Source organism: Colossoma macropomum, unplaced genomic scaffold (assembly GCF_904425465.1).
Source record: "Colossoma macropomum unplaced genomic scaffold, Colossoma_macropomum, whole genome shotgun sequence".
Lineage (NCBI taxonomy): Eukaryota > Metazoa > Chordata > Actinopteri > Characiformes > Serrasalmidae > Colossoma > Colossoma macropomum.
In genome coordinates, this window is record NW_023494903.1 from 916,013 (window position 1) to 933,416 (window position 17,404).

Sequence of the window (17,404 nt, forward strand, 5' to 3'; positions counted from 1 at the left end):
CTATCTTTTGGACGAACAACTGGAGGATTCCCACTCCATTAGCAGGATGGTTTGGCCCTCCATTGACATCAGACATTGTGCCCGTCCTTTCTATAGCACGTGATACATTCAAAAAAGGGCGCCAAATTTCAGTCCGAAAGTTAACTTATGCACCAGTTCACAGTTTCAAAAATACAGATGCACCAAACTTAAGTCCTTAAAAACCAAGACAATTCCAGCAGCCATTGCAACGTCAACAACCAATCACCGCACCAAACACCAACACAGCTACGACAACTTCACAACGAACCCACAATCAACCACCAGAGAGATCAATCGAGCTCACAATGACCGAACAATTTTCAATAACTTCACTTTCAATGTTTCAGTCAACGCTTACACCTAACGGTGTTCCTACGCGAGCCTCGACGCTTGTCTGGCCGGGTTCGTCGCTGCTGGTTTGTTTGGGCGGTTTTGGCTTCCCTCGTTGCTGTTGCTACCTCTTTTTTCGAGGTTCAAAGAGATAAAAAAGGCAAAAATTTCACCAAAAACTTTAAGTCCCTTTTGTGCATCAATCTGTACAATCCAGCGATATCCTTTGTGTTTTTAGAAGGTCTTCCCTTTGGGCAACAGGTTTTTACTTTTGTAATGGCGGCAAACTTGCATACCAAAACCACTTGGAGCACCGTAGACCATAGGCTTACACAGCAACTGAAAAAATGTCCAGAGGCTTATTGTCGTTTACGAGGTTTATTCCACAGCTTGAGCAAGCAACAAGGTTCCATTGCATTTCTTCATAATTGCTGGTAAAGACCTGTGTGGAACCCCTGGTGCTGCCCTATGCGTCGATGGTGCTACCATACATGCACTTGTGCTCACCCTCGCCACCCAGGGTCAGAATTAAATCATTGCATCGCATTTTCAATAATAAACCACACCCCAGTATAGCTCCTACAGTATGTGTAGATATGGTCGTGTGGTCAGTGAAGCACAGAGAACCTGTTGACGTGACTGTGTTTCCTCTGGTTTTATATGACGCTTATTTCATTTAATAGTCTATTCAGGGGATCTTTACTTTATGTAGAAGATGGTTAACGCTTTGTAGCTAAGTTATAGTTACCACTCCTTAATCCGTGTAGATATTCATAATAGATTAACGTTAGCACCTTCTTACACGAAACTAAAGCTACCTTATTCGCCAGTTTCTTGTTCGAATTTTTCCGTTCCACCTTAAACGGTGCCTCAGTCAGCTTCTTGTTCGACTTTTTCCGTTCCACCTTAAATGGTGCATCAGCCAGCATCTTGTTCGAATTTTCCCGTTCCAAATGGTGCAGTTTAAGGCACCAGAAAGTGACTGCTGCACCATTTAAGGTGGAACGGGGAAAACTCGAACAAGAAGCTGGCAAATAAGCCAACTTTAGTCTCGTCCTTCTTACTGTGTTTTGTGTGTGTGTGTGTGTGTGTGTGGGGGGGCATTTTATTTTTATGGTTACTAAGATTAGAAGTGATTCACACATTGATGGATTTGCTGATGTGTGTGAGATTATGTTTCCGGCCGATTTAATTTTGAGACTCATCATCTCGCAATACAAGTGTATTGATTCACAAGCGGATCTCGACCGCTCCAACATGGCGGACACGCAAACGTATCGCCTCAACTAGAGAACAACAGATAACGCGGCATCTTAGATATGTGTAGCTATGGTTTTGCTAATTAGCTAGATTAGCAGCTTTGCTGCACATTAACTGCTCAGTAAACACCTCCAAGCGAAAGTTTGGGGTATTTGTCGATTAATGATCATTTGTTGAGGTAAATCAATGCATTTATTGAGCTGATGTTTATGGTGCTAGTCTACATGCCAACTACCCAGCAAACACAGTTTGTATTCCAACTGCCGTAGTGATGACAAACGAAATCCAAAATGTAGTCGGATGTGGTTTTCCACTGGGGTTTTCCGCGTTCCAAACCGCAGACTAGCACACTACATAGTGTGTACAAACAGCGCATATGCCGTTAGAAGTGCACTCATCAGTGTAGTGGGTAAAGTACAGAAGTGTGTGGTTTGAGACGCGGAGTCAGATCAGCCAGGGAGAGAATTCAACGTGGCCAGTGGCTGAACAGAACTTCGCTGTGCTGCTCGCTGGCTGAAGTTTAAGGTTTTGCCGACTAAGGATGCGTTTACTGAGGTGAGCTGATGTTTGGAATTCGCCAACTTTGAAAATGTGCCCTACGCTTAACGCACTTCAGTGTGCAGGACCATTTAAGGTGGAACGGAAAATTCAGAAGAGAAGCTGGCGAGTAAGACGCTGACTTGATATACATGAATGAGTTTATTATTTGAGAGTTTTTTGCAAACCCTATCCTTATAAATATCTAGTCCACCAGTCTAGCTCATCTTCCCCTCGTAGCGTTTTCTGGAGGCTGCATCTAAAGCGTCTGCGCATCTTGAAATCTTTTTAGAGGTCACTCTGGTCAGTTCGCTTGGTTTTTGTCCACCTGTAGGGCTGTGTCTGCAGTAACGGTCATCAGTAATCAGAGCACAGAGTTACAGCTCGACATGGCTATGTGGTCTCCTTAATGACGTAATCGAATTCTATAAATAGGAAGTCATAACATCATATGGCAAAGTGACGTTGTGACAACGTAAGCAGCACCACCTTTTGACAACGTCGCAGCAACGTTGTAAGAACGTAGACAACGTTGTGACAGTGTTGTGTATTTGCTGGGTAGCCGCACAAACGTGCTCTTGTGTGGAAGTGTGGTTCCTTATCGCGTAATGCTGAGGTAAACATCCGCGTCATGACGTTTCGATACGTTACCAGACTTCTGGGTTTCTTGAGCACTAGAGGGCGCTCCCGAGCAAGTCCAAAATGAATGGGTTAAGATGAAGCATTTGAGTAAAATCATAGTTTTTGAATGTTTAAACATTTTAACGCTTTTAAACTCGAGTTATAAGAGTTTAAAATTACGCCTCATGTATGTACATGACGTAAGCGAGCGCGAACAGCCAATGAGCTGCTCCGTTTGCCAACCAATCAGCTCTCAGTAGCAGTGACATTAGTGTCCTGCCGCCCCAACCCCTTTGCTGTATAAAAAGGAAAAATACAGGTCAGTTTTCTTTGCTTTTTTAGTGAAATACGTCCTCCTGTTTTCTAAAATGAAGGGAAAGTTCTGGACAAGTGATTAGAAACTATTTTAACAGTTCGTTTTTAGCCGTTTAGCTTCATTTACCTCAGTTCTTTGAGGAATCGCTCGTGGGCGCCTTCTGGCGTTTTGCAGTCATGGTTTTGATATAATGGGGGAAACGGGAAGAGGACAGACTCCTCATAAACTGGCTGTGACCAGACCTCCTCTGGTAAAACTAATCCCACTCAAATAGGGCTTAACTGGTGCTAAATGTGCTCAAAGGCACATATTTGCACCAAGCTAGCTGACAGTGACGTTAGTTTAACACTGTTGATTGCAGCGTTACATTTTGATAATGTAAAGGCTTTAGTTTAACTTTCATTTCTGTCAGAAATGAATCAGATATATCGTTACACAATCTCTGATGCCTAAACTGACAAGGATTACTTAAAAACAGCCAGACTGTTCAGACTGATCTTTTGAGACTACTGTTCGAACTGTTATTTGCTAGTGATCAGATCAGATTTGTGTGTGCAGACTTCAACAGCCTATCCGTATGGGTTGCTGTGGTAACGATCTAGGCGACAGTAACTAAGCAGCTATGCTGATCACAAAGATTTTAAACATGGATGCAGGAGAGCTGGAGGTGCATCATCTCGCCTTCCAAACTCTTCAGAATTCTCTGGCATAAGCATGAATCTTTGGAGCTCTTCTTGAATCCCAGCACTTCCGTTACTCTGGATTTGACAAAGTCGACAAAAAAGAGAGAGCATTTTGTGGATTATTTGAGAGTGAGCGTTGAGTGGATTAAATGAGAGAGAGCATTGGGTCGATTAATTGAGAGTGAGCATTGGGTGGATTCATTGAGAGAGAGCATTGGGTCGATTAATTGAGAGTGAGCATTGGGTGGATTCATTGAGCGTGAGCGTTGGGTGGATTCATTGAGAGTGAGCGTTGGGTGGACTAAATGAGAGTGAGCGTTAGGTGGATTCATTCAGAGTGAGCGTTGGGTGGATTCATTGAGAGTGAGCGTTGGGTGGATTCATTGAGGTGAGCGTTGGGTGGATTAATTGAGAGTGAGCGTTGGGTGGATTAATTGAGAGTGTGCATTGGGTGGATTAATTGAGAGTGAGTGTTGGGTGGATTAATTGAGAGTGAGCGTTGGGTGAATTAAATGAGAGTGAGCGTTGGGTGGATTAAATGAGTGAGCGTTGGGTGGTTTCATTGAGAGTGAGCGTTGGGTGGATTGAATGAGAGAGAGAGTTGGGTGGATTAAATCAGAGTGAGCGTTGGGTGGATTAAATGAGAGTGAGCGTTGGGTGGATTAAATGAGAGTGAGCGTTGGGTGGATTAAATGAGAGAGAGAGTTGGGTGGATTCATTGAGAGTGAGCGTTGGGTGGATTAAATGAGAGAGAGTGTTGGGTAGATTAAATAAGAGTGAGCGTTGGGTGGATTAAATGAGAGAGAGAGTTGGGTGGATTAAATGAGAGTGAGCGTTGGGTGGATTAAATGAGAGTGAGCGTTGGGTGGATTAAATGAGAGAGAGAGTTGGGTGGATTCATTGAGAGTGAGCGTTGGGTGGATTAAATGAGAGAGAGTGTTGGGTAGATTAAATAAGAGTGAGCGTTGGGTGGATTAAATGAGAGTGAGCGTTGGGTGGATTAAATGAGAGCGAGCGTTGGGTGGATTAAATGAGAGAGAGAGTTGGGTGGATTCATTGAGAGTGAGCGTTGGGTGGATTAAATGAGAGAGAGAGAGTTGGGTGGATTCATTGAGAGTGAGCGTTGGGTGGATTAAATGAGAGTGAGCGTTGGGTGGATTAAATGAGAGTGAGCGTTGGGTGGATTAAATGAGAGAGAGAGTTGGGTGGATTCATTGAGAGTGAGCGTTGGGTGGATTAAATGAGAGAGAGTGTTGGGTAGATTAAATAAGAGTGAGCGTTGGGTGGATTAAATGAGAGAGAGAGTTGGGTGGATTAAATGAGAGTGAGCGTTGGGTGGATTAAATGAGAGTGAGCGTTGGGTGGATTAAATGAGAGTGAGCGTTGGGTGGATTAAATGAGAGAGAGAGTTGGGTGGATTCATTGAGAGTGAGCGTTGGGTGGATTAAATGAGAGAGAGTGTTGGGTAGATTAAATAAGAGTGAGCGTTGGGTGGATTAAATGAGAGAGAGAGTTGGGTGGATTCATTGAGAGTGAGCGTTGGGTGGATTAAATGAGAGAGAGTGTTGGGTAGATTAAATGAGAGTGAGCGTTGGGTGGATTAAATGAGAGAGAGCGTTGGGTGGATTAAATGAGAGTGAGCGTTGGGTGGATTAAATGAGAGCGAGCGTTGGGTGGATTAAATGAGAGAGAGAGTTGGGTGGATTCATTGAGAGTGAGCGTTGGGTGGATTAAATGAGAGAGAGAGTTGGGTGGATTCATTGAGAGTGAGCGTTGGGTGGATTAAATGAGAGTGAGCGTTGGGTGGATTAAATGAGAGTGAGCGTTGGGTGGATTAAATGAGAGTGAGTGTTGGGTGGATTAAATGAGAGAGAGCGTTGGGTGGATTAAATGAGAGAGAGCGTTGGGTGGATTAAATGAGAGAGAGCGTTGGGTGGATTAAATGAGAGTGAGCGTTGGGTGGATTAAATGAGAGTGAGTGTTGGGTAGATTAAATAAGAGTGAGCGTTGGGTGGATTAAATGAGAGAGAGCGTTGGGTGGATTAAATGAGAGTGAGCGTTGGGTGGATTAAATGAGAGCGAGCGTTGGGTGGATTAAATGAGAGAGAGTGTTGGGTAGATTAAATAAGAGTGAGCGTTGGGTGGATTAAATGAGAGAGAGAGTTGGGTGGATTAAATGAGAGTGAGCGTTGGGTGGATTAAATGAGAGTGAGCGTTGGGTGGATTAAATGAGAGTGAGCGTTGGGTGGATTAAATGAGAGAGAGAGTTGGGTGGATTCATTGAGAGTGAGCGTTGGGTGGATTAAATGAGAGAGAGTGTTGGGTAGATTAAATAAGAGTGAGCGTTGGGTGGATTAAATGAGAGTGAGCGTTGGGTGGATTAAATGAGAGCGAGCGTTGGGTGGATTAAATGAGAGAGAGAGTTGGGTGGATTCATTGAGAGTGAGCGTTGGGTGGATTAAATGAGAGAGAGAGAGTTGGGTGGATTCATTGAGAGTGAGCGTTGGGTGGATTAAATGAGAGTGAGCGTTGGGTGGATTAAATGAGAGTGAGCATTGGGTGGATTAAATGAGAGAGAGAGTTGGGTGGATTCATTGAGAGTGAGCGTTGGGTGGATTAAATGAGAGAGAGTGTTGGGTAGATTAAATAAGAGTGAGCGTTGGGTGGATTAAATGAGAGAGAGAGTTGGGTGGATTAAATGAGAGTGAGCGTTGGGTGGATTAAATGAGAGTGAGCGTTGGGTGGATTAAATGAGAGTGAGCGTTGGGTGGATTAAATGAGAGTGAGCGTTGGGTGGATTAAATGAGAGAGAGAGTTGGGTGGATTCATTGAGAGTGAGCGTTGGGTGGATTAAATGAGAGAGAGTGTTGGGTAGATTAAATAAGAGTGAGCGTTGGGTGGATTAAATGAGAGTGAGCGTTGAGTGGATTAAATGAGAGTGAGCGTTGGGTGGATTAAATGAGAGCGAGCGTTGGGTGGATTAAATGAGAGAGAGAGTTGGGTGGATTCATTGAGAGTGAGCGTTGGGTGGATTAAATGAGAGAGAGAGTTGGGTGGATTCATTGAGAGTGAGCGTTGGGTGGATTAAATGAGAGTGAGCGTTGGGTGGATTAAATGAGAGAGAGCGTTGGGTGGATTAAATGAGAGAGAGCGTTGGGTGGATTAAATGAGAGAGAGCGTTGGGTGGATTAAATGAGAGTGAGCGTTGGGTGGATTAAATGAGAGTGAGTGTTGGGTAGATTAAATAAGAGTGAGCGTTGGGTGGATTAAATGAGAGAGAGCGTTGGGTGGATTAAATGAGAGTGAGCGTTGGGTGGATTAAATGAGAGCGAGCGTTGGGTGGATTAAATGAGAGAGAGTTGGGTGGATTCATTGAGAGTGAGCGTTGGGTGGATTAAATGAGAGAGAGAGTTGGGTGGATTCATTGAGAGTGAGCGTTGGGTGGATTAAATGAGAGTGAGCGTTGGGTGGATTAAATGAGAGTGAGCGTTGGGTGGATTAAATGAGAGTGAGTGTTGGGTGGATTAAATGAGAGAGAGCGTTGGGTGGATCAAATGAGAGTGAGCGTTGGGTGGATTAAATGAGAGTGAGCGTTGGGTGGATTAAATGAGAGAGAGCGTTGGGTGGATTAAATGAGAGCGAGCGTTGAGTGGATTAAATGAGAGAGAGCGTTGGGTGGATTAAATGAGAGTGAGCGTTGGGTGGATTAAATGAGAGCGAGCGTTGGGTGGATTAAATGAGAGCGAGCGTTGGGTGGATTAAATGAGAGAGAGAGTTGGGTGGATTCATTGAGAGTGAGCGTTGGGTGGATTCATTGAGAGTGAGCGTTGGGTGGATTAAATGAGAGTGAGCGTTGGGTGGATTAAATGAGAGTGAGTGTTGGGTGGATTAAATGAGAGTGAGTGTTGGGTGGATTAAATGAGAGAGAGCGTTGGGTGGATCAAATGAGAGTGAGCGTTGGGTGGATTAATTGAGAGTGAGCGTTGGGTGGATTAATTGAGAGTGAGCTCCGATTCATTCGGAGTGGGCCAGAAACTTCCAGTCCATACTACATTTGTGTTTGTAAGTGGAAGAGGAGGTATTTTATTATGATTTTTGCGTGTGAAATTCTCTTTTTGTATTTTTGCAGTAATCTGTACCAGAAGGAGATAAAGACTAATTAAGGCCTGGTCTTGAAGAGGACTCATTCTAAATCCATAGGCATTAATATGGAGTTGGTTCTTTTTCTGGTGGTTTTCTTCATCTTTGTTATGTACGTCTCTCAGCCGTCCAATTTGATGTCGTCTTTATTGGGGTTGTGCTGGAACTGTTGCACTGGTTGTTGGGGTATTTTAACCTGTATTGTTTTTAATGTGATTGGTTTTGGTTTCACCTGAATAGTGTAATGGAATATACAGGATGATGACTGTACTGCTGTCAGCTGTAGGCTGTAACCTCATATCATGCCACAGTGGGACAGAATGTATTGCTTTTCAGCTTACTACTATTTTTATGCAACCAGTGCAGGCCAACAGAGTAAGCTTCCTTCTTAACAGTGACAAATAAATGACGAAGAATTTAACTGTACATTACTCTGTCATATCTCATATGATCATTTAATTCAATGGGTTTGTTTTTAGAACCGCTTGGATAACCTGATTTTAGTTTATATACCGCAAGCTATGTGCAGTTTGGTCTGAACACTACAAAACACTTTTAAAAAATGAAGAGATCTTTCACTAAGAAAACAAACATCTTACTAATGGTTGAAAAAAATCTAAATCTTATCAGGAGATAAACATTTTTCTCAAATCTGTATGTGCCACAATTATCAGCACCCCTTTATTTGATACTTTGTCCAGCCTTCTTTTGCAAAGAACAGCTCTGAGTCTTCTCTAACGCTTAATGATCTTGGAGAACTCACGGCAAAGGATTATGAGACTATTCCCTGATACAGAACCCCTCCAGATGCTTTAGATTCTGAGGTCCACAATGTGGACTCTCCTCTTCAGCTCATCCCACAGGTTTTCTATGGGGTTTAGATCAGGGGACTAGGGTGGCCATGGCAAAACCTTACTTCGGTGGTCAGTGAATCATTTTGATTTTGAGGTGTGCTTTTATCACTGTCCTGCATAAAAATCCAAGCTCTGGTCCAGTTTAAGTTTCCTGGCTGATGCAGTCATGTTTTGATTTAATATCTGCTGGTACTTGACGGAGTCTGTGATACCACGTATCTGACAAAAGGAGGAATGTTCCAGAAATTGTGCCTTGAATTTGTAATGCACACTAGAGTAAGCAAAGCAAGATGCCTGAGGAATGTTTTAGTAGAAAGCTTTAAAGCTGTCAAACATGCACAAATGTGGGAAAACAATGAGGAAACACCCTGAGAATAAACCCGCTAGCACAAAGAAGAAAATAAATAGCCTGACATCACATCATCTGGCATGACATGGGTTTTACTGTTTTAGTGAAGGAAATAGAGCTGATCTGCATCAGCTTAGTTTGCTTATGAATAGAGATACACACAGAAAACATGATTTGACCAGAAAAAGTGGGGCACTAAATTTAGCCTGTCCTGTTCCACCTTAAATGGTGCAGCAGTTGCATGTAACTCACCATATAAACCAGGGGTGTCAAACTCAACCAGTGAAAGGGCCATATTAAAAAATCAAATCCGTGGGCCAGAGGGAAAAAATGTTTTTATTTCATTATTAATTAATGTTGTGCTGTAACCCGAACTGGCCATTGTTTATTCAAAATATGCAAAAACTTCAACAGTAAAATACAGACACTTGTATTACGTGGACACTTGAAATATTCTAAAGACAAATGTCCTCAGGAGCTCAGTCTTTTAAACCTACCTATCTGCTTGAACTGGACACCTGGAATCCTTTCTTTGCTGTAAGTTCATTAAGACTTGGGCTCGGTTTCTGAGCTGCTGAGCTGTCGTTTGGTGTTTATGTTGGTTGAACTGCATTTTGATGACATGACTGGTGTAGAATTGTGCAGATGCGAGGTGTAAATGCTGCCCCGTAGACTGTTAGGGTAGTAGAGTTAAAGCGCGCATTACGTTGCAGTGCATGCTGGGGACCGTAGTGCAGCACATTGTGAAACGGGCTAATATTAATAGAAAATTAAAATACTTTTGCGGCCTGGATAGGATTGTGTGGCGGGCCTGATCTGGCCTGCGGGCCTTGTGTTTGACACATGGGGTTTAAACTGTCACTCACCATTTAAGGTGGAACGGAAAATTCCAGCCTTAAAATATATCAACCCAGCTGGTGGTTTGGCTTGTTAGGAAGTGTGTAGTGATAAATTAGAATCAGCACCTGATTAATAAAAGTTCATATTTTTAATAGACGTTATTTCACGAGATCGAAGCGAAAGCGAGGTTTGAGCATAAAGACCGACGCGCGCGAGCTGAAAGTGAGTGCAGTGAAAGTGTCGCGCTGCATTATCGCTGCGGATCGAAAGTGAAAGTAAACTGGCCATTTGATCAGCACGCGCGTGGAGGGGACAGGCAGTCTAGAGCCTTCATGTTGAAAAGAGACGTCACCGCTGAGTTGAATTGCTCTTGGGAAATTACCATTTCGCCCGTGCTGCGGTCTGAATGGAGCGAGATTGTTGGGGGATTTTTTTTCCTTTTTGACACGGCCGTCTCGCGCACAAGGGGGCTTCCCTAGGCAGCTCAGCTCGAGTCAAAAAGCGGCGAGCAGCTTCAAAGCCGAAAGTAAAATGATGCAGCGTGCAGCGAAGCAGGCGAGAGTCGGACAGTGAGCGGCGCCACTGAAGGAGGACCCGAGATTTTGGGAGAAAAGGAAGCCGCTTGAATCAAACCGCCCTGAGCAAGCATGAGGGCAGATGACAGGAGAGGCTGAAAGGACGCTGGATGGGGCTGCGCGCTCAGCAGGGAGCCGTTCTCACCTGTACGCTCGTTAACACAGCGCCGACGCGCTCACACAGGGCGCTTTCACACCTGCCTCGTCTGCTGCGGACCGGTCCAACTCACGCGTACTGGCCTGCTTTTGGCACGCATTGAGAAAAAGGTAAGTAGTTTGTATGTCCCTGCCAGGTTTCTCATCAGTCAGAAGATCAACCAGGTGCAGGATTTGGTGCAGTGCCGAACTAAATAATATTACATGGAAAAGAGACAAATTCACAAAAAAATAACTGGAGCAAACAAACTGGGTGTGAAACAGCAGCGCTGCTATGTCTCAGCACAGATGAGCTGCGTAGTCAGAGGGAGGTGTTGGTGTCTGCGTGCTACTCGGAGGCTAATGGCATTAAATGTGCAATGTCACATTAATAGGTACAACTTTGACCTCATATATGCTTGTATGTATATATTTGTATGTGCATGTGTGTAAATATATATTTATATATGCATATATATATATATGTATGCATGTGCACATAAATATATATGTGTGTGTGTGTATATATACATGTATTTTCTTAATAGCTTAAATTCTCTGTGTGAATGTTTTGCTAATTTTATTGCACAGTTTCTGTTTATTTGCTGTTTAACACTTACAAAAAAAACATAAAACATCTGTCGGAACAAAACCTCGTATCTCCAAAAACTTCACAGAGGACAGAAAAAACTTGCTTTACTTCTAATGTAAGTCAGTGGAACACGACGTTTTTCCAAGTCATTTGGGGCCATTTCTTTGGGTTCGTTCATCATGAAATTCACACACAATGTAAAGAGCAACATGCACTATTAAATCACATCGAAACCTGAAAAACGGCAACAGTTTTTGCCAGTAAAAGCACAGTGTAACATTTGGATCAATGTAAACAAACATTAATGCCGTAAAAAGTAACAGGAATTTCTTGTTTGTCAGAATAGTCGTTTTCATGTCATAAGCTGGTCAGAAAGACAAGATAGACAGTGTGCATTAGCCCATGTTTTTTAGTCACCACAGCAAGATTCTTCAATAATTGCTTATTAGATTGTCTCTACCTTAAAACATCTTCAGACCGTGCAGTGTTGAAAATGAACAAATGCCAAATGAATGTTAACAAACAGTAATGCAGTTAAAAGTAAGCAGAATTTCCTGTTCAGGGAAAAGTAGTTGCTATCTTTGGAGCTGGTTGGAAGGATACGGTTTTGGTTTCAGATTTTTCTTAAGTGGCTGAAGGATTGCGTAGATAAAGTAGATGTTGGATGACAACCAGATGTAAAGCAGGGCTTCCTCGAGGGAGGTTTGGAAAGGATTAAGTGTACACATTGATATAAAATCATTGATATAAAATCATTTTTTTAACATGAAGAGTTTTTTAAGTAACTAAACGCTGACTGCCCACTTGAACAGCTTTTTTAAATATCATTTTTCAGATGTCTAAAACTCATAGTGAACAGAAATAGTCTAGAATTACAACCCCATTTGCAAAACAGTTCGGATGCTGTGCAAAATGTAAATAAAAACAACATGCAGTGATGTGCAAATCATTTAAACCATGTAGTCCATTGAAAATAGTACAAAGACAATGTATTAAATGTTGAAACCGAGAAATGTTGTTTTGTTTTGTTTTTTTTTTAAAATCTATGCCAATTTTGAATTTGATACCAACAACACGTTCCAAAAAAGTTGAAATGGCAGCCACAAAGGCTGGTAAATTTGTGTAATGCTAAAAAAAACACCTGGTGGTTGATTGGCAACAGGTCAGTAACATGATTGATTATTAAAAAGAGCATCCCAGAGAGGCTGAGTCTTTCAGAAGTGAAGATGAGGAGGGGCTCACCACTCTGTGAAAGACTACACAATCAAATAGTGCAACATTTCAAGAATAACATAAAATAGCAAAGAACATTTGCTTTTCATCATCTACGGTGCAGAATAACAATAAAAGATCCAGAGAATCTGGCGACATCTCTGTATGCAGGGGACAAGGCCAAAAACCAGTATTTGCTGGCCGTGATCTTTGGGCCCTCAGACAGCCCTGCTTTAAAAAACAGACATGATTCTGTAGTGGAAATCACTGCATGGGCTCAGGAAAATGTCAGAAAACACTGTCTGTGAACACCGTTCATCACTGCGTCCACAAATGCAAGTTAAAACTCTAAAATGCAAAGAAGAAACCATATATAAACAGGACCCAGAAATGCTGCCACCTTCTCTGGGCCTGAGCTCATTTAAAATGGACTGAGGTGAAGTGGAAAAATGTCCTTTGGTCCGACAAATCAACCGAAATTCTTTTTGGAAATCATGGACACTGTGTCCTCCAGGCTAAAGACCACTTAGCTTGTTATCAGTGCACAGTTTAAAAGCCAGTATTCATGATGATATAGGGGTGCATTAATGCGTATAGCATAGCGTGACGTGCACATCTGTGGAGGCACCATTAATGCTGAATGATATATACATCTTTTGGCAACATATGCTGCCATCCAGATGATGTCTTTTTCAGGGAAGGCCTTGATTATTTCAAACAATCTGCACCAATTACAACAGCTTTGCTCTGTATTATTTCGCACATTATGAAATATAATAAAGCAGACCCCGAACTGTTGAGCAGCTGAAATCCTATATCGAACAAGAATGGAAAAAAATTTCACTTTCAACACTACAGCAGTGTCTCCTCAGTTCCCAAACACTTACAGAGTGTTGTTAAAAGAAGAGGTGATGCAACACAGCGGTAAACATGCCCCCATCCCAACTTTTTTGGAGCATGTTGTTGGCATCAAATTCAAAATGGGCATATATATTTTCAAAAAACAATAAAATTTTAAGTTTTAACATTTGATTTGTTGTCTTTGTACTGTTTTCAATGAAATACAGGGTTTAAATGATTTGCGTCCAGACTTTTTTGGAAATGAGTTGTGCTTGGAAATGTAAAGTTTATAGTGTAAAAGTTACCAATTTGTAGATAATAGGTCTTGTTCCAGTGGACTACAGCATGGGTATATTCATATTCAGACTAGGCTTATGCTAAGACAAAGCAAAACACACATATATGCAAATACAAATATTTGTTTGTTTATACTGGTAGGTGGGATTCAAATCATGTTTATAATATCATACTCTGTATGTTTTTTACTAAAAATCTTTAAAAAATACAAATTTAATAGTAAACTAAGAATTCAGTAAGTTAAATGTGTTTGTTCTCTCTAAATGAGGCAGGTAGGGTTGGGGTAACTTCCATATGTGCCAACTTTGGCCATTTCAGCACCTCTGGTCTAATGTGAACCAAGATGTCTTTGTTTTGCACAGTTCTTGGAACAGGATATGCCCTTGCAGCTAGCCAGTATTATGATTCACTGCGGTTATTAAGGGGAGCCAGAATATGAAGGTATCCCTGCAGAAAAGCTTCTGGTGCCTGCACTAGTATTTATAGTGAATTTAGGGACGTCCCTAAATGCATTGGCTGCACGTCTGGCCCATATTGTTAATGTTTAGTCCTGATTTTCAGAGTGGACACAGTGAACACGGTGGTCTTGCTGTTGTCTGAATAGGAAAGGAGCAAGAATGACTCATTCTGGAATACCAGCAACAAATCCTCTGCAGTGACAGCTGAGCTCAGTTTTTGCGCAGCTGTAAATGTATTTTTTTTAATAAAACAAATACAGCTTTATGCAAATGTTTGAGCCGCCCTGGTCAGATGACATGTTTGTTTTATTGATTTTCTAAGTGAAAGTGAACACGTCCTCTACCGTGAACACACTTCTGCACAGCTTAATGCAGTTTCTGTTTATTTGCTGAATTTAACATGTTGGAAAAAAGTAAAACGGAAGGTGTGGCCTGTGCAAAAGTTATGGCACACTTTGTTTAATTTGTTTCCCTTCAATATGCTGAACTCATCAGATTGTGCACTGAAATTTACATAAAAATGCCATATTTAAGTGTGTTCTGTGTTGAGGATGTTTTCAGTTCAATTTTCAATTAGAAAATCAACATGAAGTTTGCTGGAGGGGGGGCTTAAACTTTTGCATTTGACTGTAAGTCACATAAAGCCCAGCCTCTCCTGAAGTGCAATCACAACAGATTTTACAACAGTTGCATACGGGATTAATTTATTGGAATTGCTATTATTTGCAGATGTATACCAAGTGTTTAGGTGCCCCTGGTCAAAAGGCATGATTTGAAAATAAGTGAACACATTTTTCTCTACAAAGAACACATTTTAAAGCACAGTTGCTGTTTATTTGTGGAATTTAACATATTGATCTCTATAAAAGTTATGGTACATTTTATATTTTTATGTTTATTTCCAATAGGTTAATCTTAGGAAATAAATAGAATGATAAAAATTGTGCACTCATTTCATGTCATTTCATGTTATTTCATGTTGTTCACATTTTGCATATGACTGTATGTTGCCTTATAATGACTGTGCAGTAATATAAAATAATATCCTCAACTTAAAAGACATGTTTTCACCTTGAAGTGTTGAGGGTGTAACGGTTTAGGCCAAAGGTCCCCAGCCATGTCTTGGGCAGTGAAAGTCCAGCGTTTATGGTGGGCTAAGAGCCAAAATGACACGAATATGATTGTAGAAGTTGGGTTAAACTCAAATCGAAGAATTTTATAATATTGGACAATATTTTATTACTAAAATACTTCAGAAAGAGCATTTTAAAAGGACAATAAGAATTCAGATATAGTATAAAAATTCATATATTGTATAAAATTCATATATGGTATAGAAATAAATTCTCTTATTGGGTGAGAGACTAGGGGGATGGCAGTACCCCCTGCATCTGGATGCACCCTGTCAGAGTTAAGTGGGCGGGGAGGGGGCAGAGCCTATGCTACTCATGCACACTCACTCAAATGACTGGACTTTTTTTGACTGAGGAGTATGGAGCTCTACTGGTCACATCCTGTATAAACAAAAATGTGAGGGCCCGACTCAGTAAGGCATGGGAACAAGATAATTAAGTTGTGGCCACGACTTAGTAAGGCATGGGAATGAGATCTTAATGTGTGGCCACGACTTAGTAAGGCATGATCTCGTTCCCATGCCTTACTAAGTTGTGGCAACAACTTATTTATCTCATTTCCGAGCCTTACTAAGTCGTGGCCACACGTTATTTTTATTTATATGGGATGTCACCAGCAGGGCTCCATAAAAGAGCTTTTTATGGTTTTTATGGTTTACTTTATTAAGCATAGCATTTATATTTGTACATTTATATTGGAGAGCCTTTATTAATCTGAGACAAACCAATCTGTGCAGTGTATAATCAGAGCTCTGTAGAATCAAGACATTTTGAACACCAAAAAAATAGAGTTGAGTCTTAGCCTCCTTTTAAAAATGAACTCAAACATACCATTATAACCCTCTGAATGGCAGAAACGTTTTATCTGAAATATTTTCTGTTGATTTTGAGTGTTATTTTGTGTTCTATTGGGGAAGTTAACGTGTTTGGTCATCTGCATCTCTCCTTTGCTCCCTCCGTCCATTATCTGCAGGCACACAGAACCATGAGGACATGAGCTTTGATGGTTACCACGTTGGCGGAATGAGTATCAAAACTTGGGCCTACTCAACTCTTTTGGTTGTGAGTTCACATTCTGCCTCTTCCATGTCTCACACAGACATCTCACGTCTCTGTCACCCTGTGATCTGTTGTTTAATCACATTAGCTTCCAGTTCTCTCACGTTAGTGATTCGTACTAACATTGCCAGCATTTTTGCCTGTGTATGTATGTGCATGGGTCCAAATCGAGGACCTCACTATTTGTGGTGCTATAGATTCGTTTATATTTGATAGTTAGAACTTGAACTTATATGCACCTCTTAGGTTATATACCATATACCATCTTATGAAAAAGTTTAAGCTCCCCTGGTCAAATTACAACCTTTTTATTGTTTTTCTAAGTGAAAGTAAGTGAACACATCCACTACAGAGAACACACTTTTGCACATTTCAGTGCACAGTTATTGTTTATTTGCTGAACATAACATATCGGTAAAGAATAAAACATAAAATGTTGAAGAGTTATGGAACATTTAATATATTAAAATGCACTAAATTAAGCAAGTAAATAAATATTTTGCACTGAAATTTTACTTAGAAAATAAACAAAACGTAGTTGTATTTGGAGTGTTCAAACTTTTGCATGCAACTGCATAACTTTTGACTTTTGACAGCTCTTTGCTCTCTTTTCACAGGGATTTCATTTGAGCTTGGGTGTTTGTGAAGCCAAGTGCATCCAAGGCAGTTTTAAAAATCACGTGGTAAGTGTCTCATTATTAATAATTAAAGGACCATCAGAGCATTTTTATTAATCATTGAAAAACCGAGTCCACTTTTAATAATGTGTAAACGTGCTACTAAAGTATTTTTACTTGGAAGTAGGCATGACCCGGTCTTCCTCTGTTCCGAGTACCTTAACCTCCTAAAATCTCAGGCTTATTACACACCAAGGCTTTTTATTCAGTAACAACGTGGACTACATTGCAAACTGCCTGAGTGATTCATAGGTTGTAGAAGTGTGTAGTAAAACTTTAGACCCACCTTTGAGTCCCGGCCATTTAGGGGGATAATGTTGATGATTATCACTCCAACCGGTTTCCTGATATGTTTAATCTGCAACGAGAAACTGTCAAACACTAAAATGTTGCAAAGCTAATTCAGCTTCTCTTTTGAATTTTCCCGTTCCACCTTAAATGGTGCAGCAGTTACATTCTGGCACCTCAGACACCA

At 41.2% G+C, this 17,404-nt stretch overlaps 1 protein-coding gene across 6 annotated transcripts in view; it reads left to right on the forward strand.

Moving 5' to 3' along the window:
• The first annotated feature begins 2,046 nt into the window (after nucleotides 1–2,046).
• LOC118800515 (putative protein TPRXL) overlaps nucleotides 2,047–17,404 on the forward strand; it is a 38,548-nt gene continuing 23,190 nt past the window's right edge. For 5 of the 6 annotated variants that reach the window (XM_036560767.1, XM_036560770.1, XM_036560771.1 and 2 more), the window contains exons 1-3: nucleotides 2,047–2,166; nucleotides 16,167–16,255; nucleotides 16,870–16,935. In XM_036560767.1, the coding sequence (XP_036416660.1) occupies nucleotides 16,187–16,255; nucleotides 16,870–16,935 (135 nt within the window). In that variant the 5' untranslated portion in view covers nucleotides 2,047–2,166; nucleotides 16,167–16,186. Of the gene's footprint in view, nucleotides 2,167–9,928; nucleotides 10,794–16,166; nucleotides 16,256–16,869; nucleotides 16,936–17,404 lie in introns of those variants that run through there. The other variant, XM_036560769.1, reaches the window with a different exon arrangement.